The sequence below is a fragment of the Nannobrachium achirus genome, assembly GCF_963921795.1.
Source record: "Nannobrachium achirus genome assembly, chromosome: 14".
NCBI lineage: Eukaryota > Metazoa > Chordata > Actinopteri > Myctophiformes > Myctophidae > Nannobrachium > Nannobrachium achirus.
The window spans coordinates 34457978-34476055 of NC_137821.1; the positions used below are offsets into that span (position 1 = coordinate 34457978).

Sequence of the window (18078 nt, forward strand, 5' to 3'; positions counted from 1 at the left end):
GACAGCGATCTTCAGTGAAGATCCACGCACATTTAATAAGGTATAAGACCCTTTGTATTTTCTATCAAGTCTGTTTTTTGCCTTCCGCAGGCACATTGCGTTGAAGGGGAATGGCTCCTGTAATAGTCCTTCAACTCAATCAAAACACAGCACCTACTCATTCCTCATCCAAGCCAAGCTTCACAAGCCGCCAGCCACACGCAAATGTAACTTGTTAGTATGCTATGCAGCTGATCGTGTTACAATTGAGGACGATTTGCTAGGCTAACAAACAGGTTTTCAGGACTGAAAAGGTAGAAAACGGTCTCAAATAACATGACGACTTGTGGCCGACTAAGAACACTAAACCGAAAAAGGAAAACTAGAGTATATGTCCCATATGGCCTTGGTGACATATTGTTTGGAACTGGCCATTAAGTATGGAGAGTGTCTCACTTTGGCCTTTAGTTCTGCCCAGCAAACCACTGCACCACCACAGACTGGACCCAAGGACTGATTGGACGGGAGAAAACACAGAATTCCTTGGCAGGGAAAAGACTGGAGGGAGAGAGAGAAACAGAGAAAGAGAAAGGAAGAGAGAGCAAGTCAGACATTCTGAGAAACCTCATTGACCTTTAGCCCACATGTTGCGAGATCCTCAGCAAACCGACTGCAGTGGGCTGTGGCGTGTGTGTGTGTGTGTGTGTGTGTGTGTGGGGGGGGGGGGGGGGGGGGTGATGAGTTTGTCACCTTCTGCCTACTGTCTGGTTTCAATGTTGTCATGACAGGAGAGGGAGGGGGAGAGAGACGGGGAAAAGAAGTAGTTTCATTCCTGTTACGCATTCCTCTTTTTCACAACCCACTGTCTAGTCTCTGCACGAGTCTGTAGCAGAGAGACAGTGTCATCCTACTAATAAAGGAGCAAACTCACGCTCTAACGCTCTAACGCTCACGCTCTAACGCTCTAACGCTCACGCTTATCTACGTTTATCTATTCACTCGCTTCAGCAACTGATACCAAAGTTCACATGGATATTGGCCATTAGCATTATACCAACACTGACGGAGCCCGAATTTCATTTCTCCCAAATTAAAGCAGTTTAAATTAGCGTTTTCTTAACCACTTCTGTTGAACTCTGCTGTCTGTTGCCAGGGTTACGGTCCGTTCCTCCAGGCCATGGGATCTGTAGCCCCACACACACACACCCCTTTCTCTCACAGTTAGGAATGTTTCTCTCTCTCTCTCTCTCTCTCTCTCTCTCTCTCTCTCTCTCTCTCTCTCTCTCTCACACACTTTCACCGGGTGCGTTTGACATATTTTTGAGCACATATCTTCGAACGGGTAAGGTCTAGTTAATAATAATAACAAGAAATCAACAGGGTGTCAAGAGATCTCAACCACACAGACGCACTGAAATCCACAATGAGCAGCGGAGGGGTAACAAATGACTCAAATGTTTTGCCTTGGCGCAGCTTAAAACTCATACTACAGTGCATAGTAAGTTCTATATGTTCCCACGCGAAAGCACGTTGGCATACTTCCAACAACACTTGTAAAAATGTCCAATTGGGTGACATTTTACATTCTCCAGATTTTGAATAACTGAAGATTTTGTTTTGCAATGTAAAAACAAACAGCAGCGACTGAGAACATAACGTGCAGCCACAAGTGTGAAGTTGAACTGATCAACCACAACACTAACAACCTCCACCACCTCCACCACCACCACCCCACCTTCAAGAAAGCATCGTCTCCCCCAACCCACAATCAATAGAGCACAGGGGGTCCGGGACCCCTAGGGGGTCCTCAAAGTTACTACAGGGGGTCCTCCAAATCGTTGAGTGATAGAAACCTTTTTTTCCTTATTTTTAATATTAACCACCTGAGCCCTAGTGTCCATATTTAGCCAAAAATAGCAGATCTAGTTAGTGCACAACGCCTCACGCTGTGAGGCGTTGTGAGCTTGTAGATCGGCTATTTTCTGCAAAAAGCTTTGGTGTAGAGGGGAAAAAGAGCAGACTGAGTACATAGTGAAATGTGAAATTTGGGAAAAAGAGCAGACTTTCAAGTGGTTAAATATCGGAAAACACTGAAATAAATACACTGATCATTGTGCTGTCAAACAATGAAACTATGGAATATCTGAAAATGTTGTGGGGGTCCCTGGTCCCTGCTTCATCTCTCTCTCTCAACTAAGGGGTCCATGGCCTGAAAACATTGAGGGACCCCTGCAATAGAGTGTTCCTCAAAACTGGCCCACACGTGCGCGTTACTTCATTGTGATTCTAGGCACGGGCCAAACCCTCCTGAACGGCGACGTCTGCAGGAATGCCACAAGGCGGACTCTTCTCCAGAATGAAGGAAGAAATATCACCCTGGTAGCCGTTAGCAAAACAGGAGACAATGCAAAGAAACCCTGCAGATAACGGCAGCGTTTCCCTGCCGTCCCTCACCCCTCCCAGCCATTCCTGAGCTTCTTGCCATCTCCCTTCCCAAGCCCGTCTCGTCTTTTTTCCCCTTTCCCTCTGTCCATCCATCTTTTCTATGCATTCCTCTCTACATCTCTCTTGCCTGGGTGATGCAGAATGCTCATCTCTTTGGGATGCCATCGTTTGCATGGGCAAAAGCCATCACTAGTGGTGCCCCTTGAGGCGGGCTTTTGGAACCTTGTTATTAGCCTCATGCCGCCCCCCCTGCCGCCACTGGCACAAGTCACGGACTGAATCCTGCAACCTGCATTTAAAAACAGACTACAGACAGACATACAAATGTGGAATGCGACAGAACAGGCTGAGGTTGTGGTGGAACAACTACAGGAAGACAACACTTTCTTTCTCCCTAGAGAGTCCTAATGCCATAAAAAAAAATCTACGGAAAGATGTATCTAAGAAACCTATACTCGCAGTACAAAGTTTAATCACAAGGTGTGTGGTGTCACACACACACACACACACACACACACACACACACACACACACACACACACACACACACACACACACACACACACACACACACACACACACACACACACACACACACACACACACACACACACACACACACACACACACACACACACACACACACACACACACCTGATTTGTGCTGATGTCGGGCATGTCTTTATTTGGGCATAATCCAGCCACCGCATGAAATACAGAACCGCAAATGTAACTTCAAATAATAGATTCTAGCCTATATTAACACTTGGGATGCCATTATTTTTGTAATTATTTGGATACAGAGATTCACTGCGCTTTAAGAGCCCCGGATGCCGAGTTGCATCATGAGACATGACGTATTTTACTTTTTTCACTCATCAGCCGCTATCGCACCGTGGTCATTCTTATCGCGTTCCTGGATGCAATTGGCATTGGAAGTGTTAAAATTGGCCAATGGCCAGCCAGCGGGCGATGTCATCATGCTCATATCAGCTGTAACCATAAAAGGAGTTATCAATGCAGCTTTGCCTAAATATGCGGTGGGTTGTCTAACCTCAATGTGTTGTCATGGTATCGGGCGCAAACAAATGAGTCAGCTCCGAACTCTAGATGTAAGGGCCGCCGCGTAGTGGCCCGAACCAATTGTTCTATAAAGCTCAAGTTCAAGAGTGTCTGTCTGGGCACATTAGGTGGATATGTGGACATGCCTGATATCACAGTATGCGAATCAGCGATATTAGGCAACGGTTGACAGTGACACCAGCACAAATCGTAGTCGTAGTTAGGCAACGGTTTCTGTTGTGTATGACGTCAGACAAGAGCTTGATCAGCAACAGAGAAGGCAAGTGAGGGAGAGGCTCCTTATATCAAATTGGTGGGTTGCAATGAACGCAATGCGTTAACCGATGCAAATCCAGGCGTCAAGTTTGTGACACTGAATTTTGGGGGGCCTCAAAGACCTCTACATCTACAGTATATAAATAAGGATTATGCCTGCATATGGAGATACCCAACATCAACACAAACTGGTGTTGTTAGACGGTTTCCGTGGTGCACAAAAGTTATCTCAGAGTTCGACCAGCGAGAGAGAAGGGGAAAGAAGAGATGATTTCACCCACACAAAAACATGGCTACCATGGGGTACTCAACAAGCTAATCACTGTGCCACAAGTGTGTGTGTAAGCACACCAGACATTCCACAAGGTTTGCTTTGGGACAGTAAAAATCTAAGTCATCTAAGGATAAAGACAAAACATTGCAAAACCAGACATAATCCCTCATAGCTTGCTGCTATATTCAACTTTGGTTACTTGAATGATGTGAAAGTTAATAGAATTTTCCAATGGTAAAACAGTCCGTCTGTCCGTCCCCCCTGCCCCCCCAAAAAGAGATTTAAGATTCAAGATGCATTTTGATGGGGCTTCTCTCTCTCAATTGTCTAAACAGCTACATGCTGCACAAAAGCTAGCCCACATCAAAGCAGAAGTGTCATTGTGTCGACAGGCTTGTGCATGCCTATAAATTGTGAGTTTAACTAAAGTAAGGGGGGGCTTCATAAAAATAAAGCAGTTTCATGCAGCCAAGCCTCATGCCAAACAACCAATTGGCAAGGAGAAATATTGATAAACCCTGTATGTTCATTTACACACTCTATACACATACTGTACATTCAATCATGATTATGGTTTTATCAGCAGGCAAATAAATTAACTCAACTAATCCTTGCTCCTCACACTACTAAGTGACAATCAGCCTCAATGACATGAGCAAGTGGGAAGAGCTCATTTAAACAATGTGAAAGACTTAATTATAAAGCTGAACAGATTCATCAAAAATGTGTCTGTGTTCTCCGATGTCCTATTTAACCTCTTAGCTTCGCAGAGGAAGAGAGGCTCAGTCTATTCTATGGAGCCTTTCAGATGGTGCAACCGGCAGGCCCAGGCTATATCAAGATGTTTCTTCCAAAAGAGCTAATCCGCGGGGTGGCTTACTGGTTGCCACTCCCAGTTTATCTGATGCGGTCACGAGTGGCAGTTTGCTCATGGGCTGGGACGGTGTGGCTACAGGGGGTTTTCCCCTTCTGTGGGAGAATCCGTGGATTTCAGTCGACTGGCGTGTGAATGGATGAAAAAAGGTTTACCAGATACTAGAGAGAGCATTCTGATTCCAAACCAGACACTTTTGACAAGCCCGGCGAGCTCCAACAAACACAGTCAAGAATAACAAGGCAATTATCTGGGCCAACCATGTCAGAAAATAAGGCTTTTTCTCCCTAAGCCTGTCTCTCTGGTGAATTCTCCTGGTAGCTTAGAGCAGCATATCCTTGTCTAATAAAGAGGCCTTGGCATGACTCATTCCTCGCCAATTAAAGCTACAATCCGGGACTTATTTTAATGAATAAAATGTTATTTCAACCAATATCCATGTTAGAATTATGTTTATACGATATAACAAGTAGGGATGGTCCGATCAGGTTTTTTGGAACCGATCACCGAGCACCGATCACAAAAGTTTGATCACCCGATACCGATCAATCACCGATCCGATCAAGTTATTATTTATATATTATTTATATTTTCTAAATGTTAATGTTTTAACTTTAATTAATTAATTCACTCATGAATTCATTTATATATTTGCCTTATAGTTATTTACCAGCATTACTATGTATTTATTATCATAGCAGTAACTAATTATTCCTTCAGCACTGTGGAAATCAATACCCCAAAATGGCCTCAAGTGGGCATACTGAACGGCTGGTTGATCGGATGCACTGATCGGATCGGATCGGTGAATTTACCTTTTGATCTAAACCACCGATTATCGCCGATCACGCTTTGATCGGCCCGATCCGATCCATAGCCGATTGATCGGTAACATCTCTAATAACAAGCACATCTGCAGTGGTTGGAGGTGGTCTCTCAGCTCGTCCATTGAGAAATGTCCAGGTAGGACACTGACTGGTTGATTAAACAACAATAACGTTGTTTGAAGCACACAGTGGAATGCAGCATTAAAATTACGTAGAAAAACAAACCCTCCGTCTCACCCCTGGGGTGAAGAAGGGGGGGAGCAAGTGGGGCAACCACTTTGCTCTTTTCAACGGAAAAACTAAAACAAGAGTAGAAAAACACAAGACAAAACGCACATATACACACACACACATCAATAGCATTCAGTCTGCGACTCCAGTTGCCATGGAGTGGTGAGTGTGTGGCGGTGGGGGGGTCACTTCGTGTTTTCTGAATGAAACATCCTGACTGTGGAGCAACGGTGGAGCGGAGAGGGGAAAATGCTGATGTGCCAGAAACCACCGATCCCTTGGTGATGCTGTAATCTCTACCAACAGCAAACGGAACAGGGGGCAGAGAAGGGCGAAAGCAGAGGCTGAGGAAATTCTCTTGGAAGTCAGGGTGAGAAAATAGAGAGGATGAGCCGTCTCCCTTGACTCTCTCTATATAGCTCTCTCTCCCCCTAATTCCTCTCTTTTCTCTTCAGACTTAAAAAGAGTAGATTAGCCGCATCCACGGCTAACAACAACACCGTAAGGACGTGGGGGCCTCTGTCAAACATGACACCGGGCTGTTTTTGAAACCACACTGGCTTTTGTGTTACCGAGTGGTAATGACTATGCTGGAGATAAAGGTATGAGCTGAGCAGCTCTAATGCTTTCCGAGCCTTGCACAAGTAAATAATGCTCACTTGCTCCCGCTCTCTTGCAGGAGGAATCTGAGCCCCCTTTTCAGGCCCCGGGCTTTGGAGAACTAGGAAATGTGAGACACCACCCCCCCCCCCCCCTCCCCCACAAACTCCCACAGCCCTCCTCGCGCCCACATAACAAAAGGTTAATCAAATACATGATCGACAGAGAGCCACTTGCGTCGCAAGTCATAGGGAGGGGAACCACGATGTGAGACATAGCATGGCTGGGCTAATTCAGAATGACGGACACTCTCTACCCCACACGCACACATACAGTACATACCACACACACCAACATGTGGCTGAGGACCAAGAACAAGGTGGAGTGCCAAGTTGGCAGTGAGCCAAGTCAAATTACTAAAAAATGTGCATTTTCATCCCCCCTGGGTTTCTCCTGTAGCGGCTCCCTTCGAAAGTGAGAATGAGACACATTGAGAGAGAGAGAGAGAACGAAGGGCAACAACAAGAAATGGAGAAAAAAAGCAGACAAAGGTCGGCAAGGGCGTGTGGTACCTCAAGAGGCACGTCATCACACAGCCAAACAAGTTAAATCTGAACCTTGAATGAATCCGTAAGCTTGGGGGGGATATTTCAATCATGTGATGTAATGGATATGCGTTGGAACTTCCAACACAATAGGCTACTGTATGTATGCAAGTAAAAACCCCTAAATCGTCCAGCGGCGGACGGCACACTTATTTTGGTAGCTTGCCTGTGCAGTCTGTACAGTTTCCCCCCCGGCCCTGTGATGCCTTTGAAGATGTTCACATCTCCTGGCTGGCTACAGTGCAGGTTTGGAGGTTGATGCCCCCCCCCCCCCCCCGGGGTTGCATACAGATCAGGTTTTTGCCAGCTTGTATTGCTTCTACCATTAAACTATGAGTCAATGCTGCTGCTCAGGTAGTGTGCGTGTGGACACAGGGTTGCTTCAGGGGTGGTGGGGTGGGGGCTCAGAGCGGCACCTCTTTTAACTCTAGCCACAGCCTTCGCCACCAAAAAGGTCAGCGCTTCCACATCTGCTCCTCTCTCTGAACCTCTCCTTTCATAAAAAGGGGAGGAGGGAAGAGGAGAGGACCCCAGGGAATGTGTGCACATGCACACACGCACACTTCAATTCGTGTTCCTAGGTAACACCCCACCCAACCCACCCACCCACCAAAAGCCCTGACTCACACCATCACACCCAGAGTCTGACTACAACCCCAAAGCAGAACACACAATCTCATAGGTCTTAGCAAAATATAAAAAAGAAAAATCGTGCACACGCGGCTTCTGTCTCTCATAGCCAGGTTCAATGGTATCAGTGCACCAGCAAAGAGAGGCTTGCCTTTTGGCCTGAAAGATGCCTCCATTCATTTTGTGTGTGTGTGTGTGTGTGTGTGTGTGTGTGTGTGTGTGTGTGTGTGTGTGTGTGTGAGTGTTTTCTTTCCAGCGATGGCTTGAAAGAGGGAGGGCGATGAACTAAATGGAATCTCGTTCCCCCAGGGGCAGAGCAGAGGTAGTATTGTGTTGAAATAAGTGATTCATGCTTTTATCATCCCAGGTGAACAGTGCTGCTCTTTCAGCTATCACACTCTCTCTGGCAGACAGAGAGCGGGTGGGGGGGGGATTAGGGCAACACTATCTTTTTTCTTCGTATTTATTTTCTCCAAAATTCAGGGCTGCATTCAGGAGATACCAACGCTGTCTTATCTTAGCATTCTGTAACCTCCTGAATAGAGCCATGATCTACTAAACAAGAACAAAATGGTGCTTCACCTTCCCACGTTTTGCCGTCTTCTTGGTAGCAAGGCGAGGTGAAAGCCCTACTATTAGCTACAATTTTACAATTTAGCCACATCAGTCTAAACAGTATAATATCAAAACATATCAATAATCTGTACATTGAAAGATTTGAAACTCACACTATATGCATACATTTTAGCCTTTGGATAAGCCTGCACGGTGGTCAAGGCTAGGGCAAGTGCTACAGGCTAGGGTGGAGTCTGAAGAGGCGAGTCTTCAGATTACGGCAGAAGATTGGGAGTGAGTCTGCAGTTCTAACAGAAATGGGGAGTTTGTTCCACAGTTTGGAGGAGCTAGCTACAATACTGTTCTGGCAGCATCCATGTCAACATCCAGAAAAAAACAGTCCTACAGAAAACTGCTTTTGGAAGAAAAAAAAAGAATTGACTTGAGCATCAGATATCTCTGTCATACACACACATACACACACACTCCACAAGCACTACAGCCACCTACCCTCAGGCCAAGCAGACACACGTCAATCCATTCAAGACCAAGCTGGTCACGTCAAGCCCTGTGGCTACTTCTATTAGTCATTAATGCCTGAGTGCTTGTTTTACTTTAACTGCAGGCAGCAATACTACTACATACAAGGCATCAAAAACTATTCCTAAAGTAAAACTGACCCTTCCATGCCCTTGCTATAGGGCTAATATCATATCATGATCATTATTTTTGGCCCATCGTTGTCTAGAACGAAGTAAACATGATGGAGGGGGGGGGGGGGGGGGGCTCTGGGCTGTGGTCATGGATCGGTCTCTGTAGCCTCTCTAGCCGTTGACGTGGACAGCCAAATGCTAATAAAGACCCCTTATGGCCCTTTAATTTTCTGTTAAACCTCTCTCACTCGCCTCCTAGCCACTCACCCCATCTTTATCTCCTCCAGTCCACTCCCTCCGCCTCCCACAGAAAAACACGCTTGTGAATACACACACACAAGACTCTGGAGATATCATCTGGACAGGTGGCCAGCCACCCAGACCTGACCCGTCTGCCCTCTCTCGCTCACTCCTCGCTCTCCCTCTCTCAACTGAAATCAGCTCAGGTCCGCTGGAAAGCCCCAAATGAACATGCACAGCCACCCATGACCCCCACCCCCCTGCTTCTCTCACACACACATGCGTGCACAGCACACACACACACACACTCTCTAGAAAGCCCAGCTAATGTCTGTCACCCACTGAGCTGTCTGTGGGGATTACTGCCTGGGCAGTACAAAAAAGGCTTGTGTTTGGCTAATGTGCAGGCAAATCATTTTAATCAGATAGGGTTTACTAGAGTGGCTGTAAAAGACAACATTTCATTATGCCACTCATCTAACGGTACTAGGGTCGAGGAGTCATGCATTTAACAAAACTGATAATGTTATTAACATACTCTAATTAGGTTAAATAACCCCACGAAAGCGTCATCGTCCAGCTTAAGGCAGTTTTTAACCGCACAGTTTCGGCCATGATTTGCCGTCGAAAAGCGTCTGCTGCCGACAGGGAGCCATCGGGAGCTTGTCGGCAAGAGACGCTTTGCCGCCGAATAGTGCTGGTCGGAACCTGTCGATGAAAAACTGAACCTGCTCAGTCTTTTGCAAGGAATCGGTAGAATTGGGGCGATACTCCTGTAGAGTGGAACTTTAGTTTGCTACTGCTGCAGAACCAAGCCTAAACAAGCCATTTTAACTAAATACCATATTCTCAAAATCAACTCTCAATTCCTATACCAATGGACTTCAAAGCAAAGCTAGTAATAGTCCTGTGTTGTTTTGGAGAGAAAACACAGAAGGGAGAGGAAAACTCTCCGGTTGCCAGATTCTGTGAGTGAAACAAGCGATGAAAACAAGCCCAAAAGAAGCAACAGTTTCACCACCACTTGAGCTATAGTACATTAGCTATTTTCTAAAAGAATGTTGAAAGCAAGGCCAAATAAGCAACTACACTTCATTAAAAAGCCAAAACAAGAGCAACTAGCAACATTATTGGAAAACAAGATCAAAGCTTACGAACGCAGACCAGCGTTCATGTTATTTCATGCGATCCTCAGGCCACGTTTAGACAACGGTCTCTAGAGAAGACAACAAAATGTTGCGTTCCCACTTCTTATTGTGTCTACATGGAAACGCACCAGCATTGAAAATTATGTAATGTGCATGCCCTGTCGCTAGGTGGCGGTGACGCACAGATAGACAATTGACGCAGCTTCCATTTCCTTGTTTACATTCACCATGGTAACGTGGCTGCACGTAGTCTGCTCGTGAGCCATGACATCACGTTGTAATTTCTTGCGTTTCTGCAGTTCAGACTCTTTGTTGCGTTTCCAATCCCCGAAAATGACGTTGTCTGAATGGAAGGCATATCTGACATTTCATTTTGGCGTTTTCTCGTGGAAGCGGCGTCGTCTGAACGCTGCCTCAGTGCGCATGCGCACAACTGCGTACAGTAACTACAGTCGGTGTACAGTCGGCTGACGAAAATGTGCTTAGTCTTTTGCAGTTCTTTGCAGTCTGTGTACAGTCAGAAGAAGTCTCCTGTAGTCTGGTGAAAAGTAACCTTTAAAGTAACAACAGCGAGTCGATGTAGAATGAAGCCTTAGTTACCACTAAATTAGTGGGCCCAATAAGCCAGTTGCACTGGTATACAATAAAGTCGCACACAACAACATGACACACGTGCATATCTGCTGGTATGTGATGTGTGACGATAGTCTTGTATATGCCAGGGACCCCCCCATGAGATTTTTACAGCTCTATAGCAGTGATTGTCAACCATTTTAATTTCAAGGAAGCCCAGTTTGACATGCATTAGGCCACGGACCACCATTTAATGGAATTTCTATCTCTGATACCCACATTTATATTGTAAAATCAATGTTCATTTAACTCTGATAGTGTGGTTCATTTGTCCATTTGTACACTCATAGTTACATACACATATGGGTCCATTTGGTACCACTGGACCCCTGGGGGTACCAGGACCCCACTTTGAGAATCAATGCTTTAGAATTTAGAGCATTAAAATGACCATTAACAATTGAACACACATGGCTGTAGGCTACTGTAGGTGTTGGCAATCAACTGCCGTCGACCTGTCCTTGTGTGCACTCAACGTATAAAATGATAATTAACGTTGGTTCAGACGATAGCAGCAGCACGCACAAGTGCGGGACTGTTTAGTAAACAAACGCCGCACTATTTTCTTCTTGCTGTGTGTCATGCGCAACGTGGGGCAACTACTCAGATTCTCAGAAAGTACACGTTGATTTCACAAAATGCTCTTTATCTCTACTCTAGGGTGACCATATTTTCAGCCGCTCAAACCGGGAAGCAAACCACTGTTGCCAAAAACCGGGACACTCAAAGCAATGCGCACGTTACCGTGCACGCGCGTGCCCATTCTATAACGTTTGTGCACGCGCACATACACACCACAGGGTTGCATGCAGGCAGTGAGTGATTGACAAAAAGCCTCAGTGTTGAATTCAGACACGAAATGAATTTGTTCATGTTTTCTGATTGGTTAGGTGAGCATGTTTTCGTGAAAAGAACATGATAAATGTCTATGCAACCACTAAAAACAGCTAGTATTATTTTATTTCTGGCGAAAACCGGGACAATTTTGCAGTGAATGTTGAAAACCGGGACATATTAGTGTATTAGAGATATTTGTCGGGACACTGGGACACGCAGCTTGAAAACGGGACTGTCCCGGGTAAAACGGGACGTCTGGTCACCCTACTCTACTCGGCATTTCATTGATGACTTGATTGAAACATTCAGTGCATAGACCTACTGCACATCATACAGTATACACAGCTGCTACCTTTAAACGCATTTTAAGGTCGGCTATTTTAGCCTACAAATCGTATTGAGAAAAAAAATGCTGCTATTTGTTTCAAAAAGCTTATAACATGTATATAAAGACAAAATGACATAGCTCCGTTTACACAATGCTGTACCCCCTCCAACTGTATATTACGTTCCCCATATTCAACTGTTATTATTGTTTATTATATTTTGACACTTCCTTTGCCAATGTAAACGTATGCTTTCTCACGCCAATAAAACTCATTTGAATTGAATCGACTTCTTGGAAAACGTTGCGTGGCGACTGACTGGCGACTTTGCGTCAAAACTGTCGCACGTTGTCAACAAACGCAGCCGTGGCGTGTAGTTTAGTGCCTCTTTTTTTATTAAACAGCGAAGGAGGAGAAGCGAAGCCCCATGCAGAGCCTCGCTGCTGACAAAGCCGCCGCATGCAACGTGTTCCACAGACAGCCACACATCGCTGGCTAACCCCCGTTAGCCCCCCGTGTGAATCTCACATCCATCTGCGTAATTAAATAACGCACGGCTTTGGGGCCGTGGAGATAAATAACCATTCCACTGAACACAGGCTCAATAAGGCAACAAAAAGAAGGGGTGGAGGTGGTGGTGGTGGTGTGGTCGGTGGGGCACACGTTTTTGGTTTGTTTTTGTTTGCAGCTCGCTTGCTTGATTAGCTTGCTAGCTAAAACGGCTCGTCGTTGTGTGTGAGTGTGTTAAAGCAGTGGTTCTCAACCTTTTCAGGCCGTGACCCCCAAAAATAATCATATTTTAACTGGGGACCCCCACACACCCTGACGAGCACTAAGAGTTGACGGCATTACATTTGTATAACAGTTCTATTGTGGAAAATAGATCAACATGCTCACAACGCCTCGCGAGGGCATGTAGATCGGCTATTTTCCCAATTTCTGTCTCTAATATTAGACAATTTGGCCAATTTTGAAATGTTATAGGTATTAAAAAGACCTTATTTAAATTGCCACTTTAGAAATGTGCATAAACTCTCTATACACATACACGTTATGTTGGTTTGTTTACTGTTGAGTGAGAAAACAGTGTTGCACGTTAAGTTAATCATCTGGGGACCCCCAAAAAAATAATTTGGGGACCCCCCTGGGGGTCCCGACCCACAGGTTGAGAACCACTGAAAGAGCTCCGAAGGAGCGGAGCGGAGCCTCCTGCCTGCCTCCTGTGGCCGGGGTTGAGGCTCCCTCCCCTGGCCCGGGGCGCGGAGGAGGCTCCGTGTGCTCCGCACGGTGCAGCAACAGTCCAACAAGAAGAAACGCACATGAAACAACACTCAAACAAAGAAAAAAACACTTCCAGTGACTCAAAAACAACCGACAGAAGAAGCACGGGGAGGCGTTCAGAACACTGCGGCGTGAGTTAAAAAAAAAACACATTTGGCGAGAATAAAGTGTAATTCTCCCCTTTGCTCCCCTCTCCCACCACCAACCATCCAGCCCCGAATCTCAGACTCACCCTGTCACAACAGGCGCCATCTTCCACAAACTCTCACCAAAACTCCAATACTCGCGAATGTCGCGATATCCCTCCTTTCCTCCTCTCTCTCTCTCTCCCAGGGCTCAAAACAATCCTACCGCCCGAGACAACAGAAGCAGACTGGAGGAGGAGGTGCAGGCACGGAGGATGACAGAAAAAAAGGGGAGGCGGCGGAGAGAGAGAGAGAGAGAGAGGCAGAGAGAGAGAGAGAGAGAGAGAGAGAGAGAGAGAGAGAGAGAGAGAGTGTGTGTGAGCGAAAAAGGGGGCAGACGCCACAACAACAGGCGTGGGAAACTTCCAGGCTCGCGCGAGGCTTCGAAAACTCTCACAATAGACCAGCGTGCCAATAAGCACCCGCTATCGCGAGACGTGCGTGGAAGCCGGAGTAGTTGTTTACCTTGTGGTGCTACACTATTCCCACGTGTTTATGCCTGGTAATAAATTACAGCACCGAAAGGTTTTAGGGGGGAGAAAATAACCGCTTGTCACGAGAAAAACCCTCGGTTTCTCCCCAGAACACACACACACACACGCACGCACGCACGCACGCACACACACACACACACACACACACATACACTCACACACACAGACAGTCAGACAGACAGACAGACAGACAGACAGACAGACAGACAGACACACACACACACACAGAGATACTGTCACATTTTATGTGTCTGTCTGCTCGTGTAATTTACTGAAAGTTCAAGTTCAGAGACAGCTGGGTTTCATTTCAGCCAAATATTGAATTTTTTATCATCACCTCCCAATAACGTGGACGATTTACTAGAGGTGGTGAGATGCTGGGTTTACGAGGAATTGTTGGAAGAGTCCTGCAGACCGAAATCACATATCTCTGGAGTAATGTTGCAGTTAACTTTCTTGGGGGGAAACGGTTGTGTGAAAACGTGAATCAACCATACAGTGCAGATTAGTACATTGCCATCATCACATGACCACCATCCTCAGAGCCAAAACTTCGCTCAAAAGTACAAGGGAGGCTATTATACTGTATAGGCCTTATCACACTGCATGAATGAGGCACAGACTACTGTCTGTCTGTCAGTCTGTGATCTTTCTTTTCTTCTGTCTTTTTTTGCCTTTCTCTCTTTGGACAACTGCCAAACTGTATTCAAAAAGGTTACATCTTCCTACATTGTCAGCTTGTCCGGGTCAGCTCATTCTCCAATTTCTGTGGGTGGGTCGGAAAGCCATAAAGCCTTGATTTCTTGTTGTTTTGTGTCTTGTCTTTCCCACTTCATTTGAATCTGTTTGGCTTCATTGTTAAACTCATAATCAATCAGATCTACTTGGATTTTTCCAGAAACTTCAAAGACCAAAAGTGAAAGATTCGAGCACACTGGCAGCCAATCAACCCCGCACTCACATTTGAGAGAGAGAGAGAGAGAGAGAGAGAGAGAGAGAGAGAGAGAGAAACCTCTGTATGAACTATGGGGCAGAAGTCCCAACAGAAATAGACACACATACTGTACATGTTAAGATTCAGAGGCAGTCTTTATTTTCCTCCATAGAGGAAATTTGCTTTCACAGTCTGTACACAAACACTCAAAACAAGTAAAGTCTCAATCAAAACATGGTATAAACTAAGAAGAACAGCCCAACAACAACTAACACGTCTGTCTGTTACATCAGTGCACCCAGACTACCGGTATTTAAAGTCTCACTTTACCATGCTTTGATACCATGCTCACTTCGCAAGGTTTCAAACAAGACACACATGCATATCTCCTTGTATGGGCCGTTCTGTCCGTGATGTTAGTTATCTCCATACATGGAGTTCCGTGCTCATTCCGTGCTCCTTCACACAAAGCCAGACGTAGGAGCGGTTAGCACTGCTCAAAACTCATCTGTATGGCTGTTTAATTATGTGCAGTGGATGGAGGTGGTCTCCCTATTCTTCCACTGAGAAACGTAGTACCCGTTATTGGGTAATAGGACGCCTACTGCTTAACAAGTAGTACTGTCGCAAGCTCATAAGCGCTCTTTCTCTCCGGGACCAAGCAGGTATTCTGTCAAGCAACAACGTGTGGTAGAAATGTGCTCTCCCATGCAGGAGACACAGGTTCTAATCCTGGGTAGCATATACATTTTACGGATTGCAGATTTAGGGCAGTGATGGCTTAGAGCACAAAACTATTTAGCAGAGTATAGTTGTCCATAACTGCGGCCAGAGGGGAGGGAGGACATGTTGAACACTTTGATCCATGCTCTTTTCAGCACTGTTAAAGATTAATGTTGTATCAACCATGTGGGTGTTAATTTCATTTCATGCTGTTTCAAGAACCATGACCAGACCTGCATAAAGTTATGCATCTTTGGGAGTCTCCTTTGAAATCACAAGCAAAGCGTCTAAAAGCCCTGCTAGTGACCCCTTGAGGCCGTGCTGCTACTTACCAGACCAATGTGGTTTGAACTAAGTGACACATTACTGTCCTCAGAGACCCAAAATACCCCATGGCCATGAACCCTATAGTGTCCCTATTCTGGAGTGAACGTTCAGCAAAAACTGGAGATCCATAAGCTCTCAACGCTATGTTCAGCGAAAAGATTTGGTGTAGGGGGAAAAACTAGCGGTATGAAAATATATAGAGCCCTGGGTGTCAAGGGTTTAAGTGGTTAAATTAAAAGAAACTAGAAGGGTGCAATTCGGGGAAATTGCAAGTGCGGCTGCACTTGACATCACAATATATAATATAAATAGTAAGACGGAATTCATTTCCCAGTGGATTCCTCGCTACTTGAGTCAATGCAACCACACAATTTTCCAGAATTGCACCTTTCTGGCTATTGCCAGACCCATGAAATGGGTAGGCCTACATAAGCAAATGTCGGTCTGTCCGGGTTTTCTATATAAAGGGTATATATGATGATGACATGATGATGACATGCCTACAAAAGGCATGATGTCATAAATGATGATGACAGACAGGGGGTCTGGCACAACCAGGTTGACCTGGTCTAGTTATTATATATCTCCATACAGTATATGGGCATAAAAGCATATATTAACCATACAAGCAAAGCATGCCTAAATATGGAGTCTAGGTCAGTGTATGTGTATGACCTCAGTTACTATGACATCATATTGATGACTGATTACACTGTATGTCAGAGTGAGTGTACATTGTCATGGTTGTTACCACTGTTGCCACAGTACATGGACTCCGTCCATATTTGGACACGGCTGACACAGCACTTCATATTTGGGAACGGATGACTCATTGTGACATCATCATGATTACAAGCGCAAAAGCTATAAAAGACATCTAGTAATTCAAAAAAGAGAGACAAAAATCGCACCCGTGCGAAGTGAGCGGTGCAAAAATATTTAGGGAGTATGATATATTGTGGACTTCGATTTTCATAATCATTATCATATGGTTAATATGTGTGTGTGTGTGTGTGTGTGTGTGCGTGCGTGTGTGCGTGCGTGCGTGAGTGCGTGTGTGGCTGCGTGCGTGCGTGTTTGTGTGTCTGTGTGTGTGTGTGTGTCTGTGTGTGTGTGTGTGTGTGTGTGTGTGTGTGTGTGTGTGTGTGTGTGTGTGTGTGTGTGTGTGTGTGTGTGTGTGTTTGTGTGTGTGTGGCCATGATCAATCAATAGCTAGCTAGCTGTTCTAACCATAAATTAGCCAAATTCAACACTAGCAGTTTAGTATTCACAATCACCAAGTCAGCATTTATCAGCATCGACAAGTTAGCATTCACAATCACTAGGTTAACATTCACAATATACATCATCAATATAAACCAATTCTATTCAATCATGTACATGATGTCATGTCTACATCACAATAGATGGTATATAGTAACTAGACCAGGTCAACCTGGTTGTGCCAGACCCCCTGTCTGTCATCATCATTTATGACATCATGCCTTTTGTAGGCATGTCATCATCATGTCATCATCATATATACCCTTTATATAGAAAACCCGGACAGACCGACATTTGCTTATGTAGGCCTACCCATTTCATGGGTCTGGCAAACATAACATAAGATCCAGTCAAAAGTGTCAGGACCGAGATCAGGACAGGGACACCCGTGGTCCACAATTAATCAGGCACTCTATGTGGGGGTGTCCTGTTTACCCATAGTAGATCTGTTTACCCATAGTGGATCTGTCTGTGGGGGTGGTTACTGGGAGAGGAAACCAAAGGACAAGGTGACCATGGTGGAGCCATGGAGCAGAGGGGAATTCTTATCTTTTCCAAAATAAGTAGAGCTACAGATTTGACCTTATTTTCCTCTAGAGCTTAAAGCCAAGACCAAGACCTAAGAGGGTTTTCAAAGTCTGTTCATTTGTATTTTAAACTTGTATTAGCTGCCTGT

General features: G+C 45.3%; 1 protein-coding gene across 2 annotated transcripts in view; it reads right to left on the reverse strand.

Moving 5' to 3' along the window:
• Positions 1-13832, reverse strand: part of rbpjb (recombination signal binding protein for immunoglobulin kappa J region b) — a 70332-nt gene extending 56500 nt beyond the window's left edge. For both annotated transcript variants that reach the window (XM_080741789.1, XM_080741788.1), the window contains exon 1: positions 13709-13832. In XM_080741789.1, coding sequence (XP_080597915.1) covers positions 13709-13728 — 20 coding nt within the window. In that variant the 5' untranslated portion in view covers positions 13729-13832. The remainder of the gene's footprint in view (positions 1-13708) is intronic.
• Between the last annotated feature and the right edge of the window lie 4246 nt (positions 13833-18078).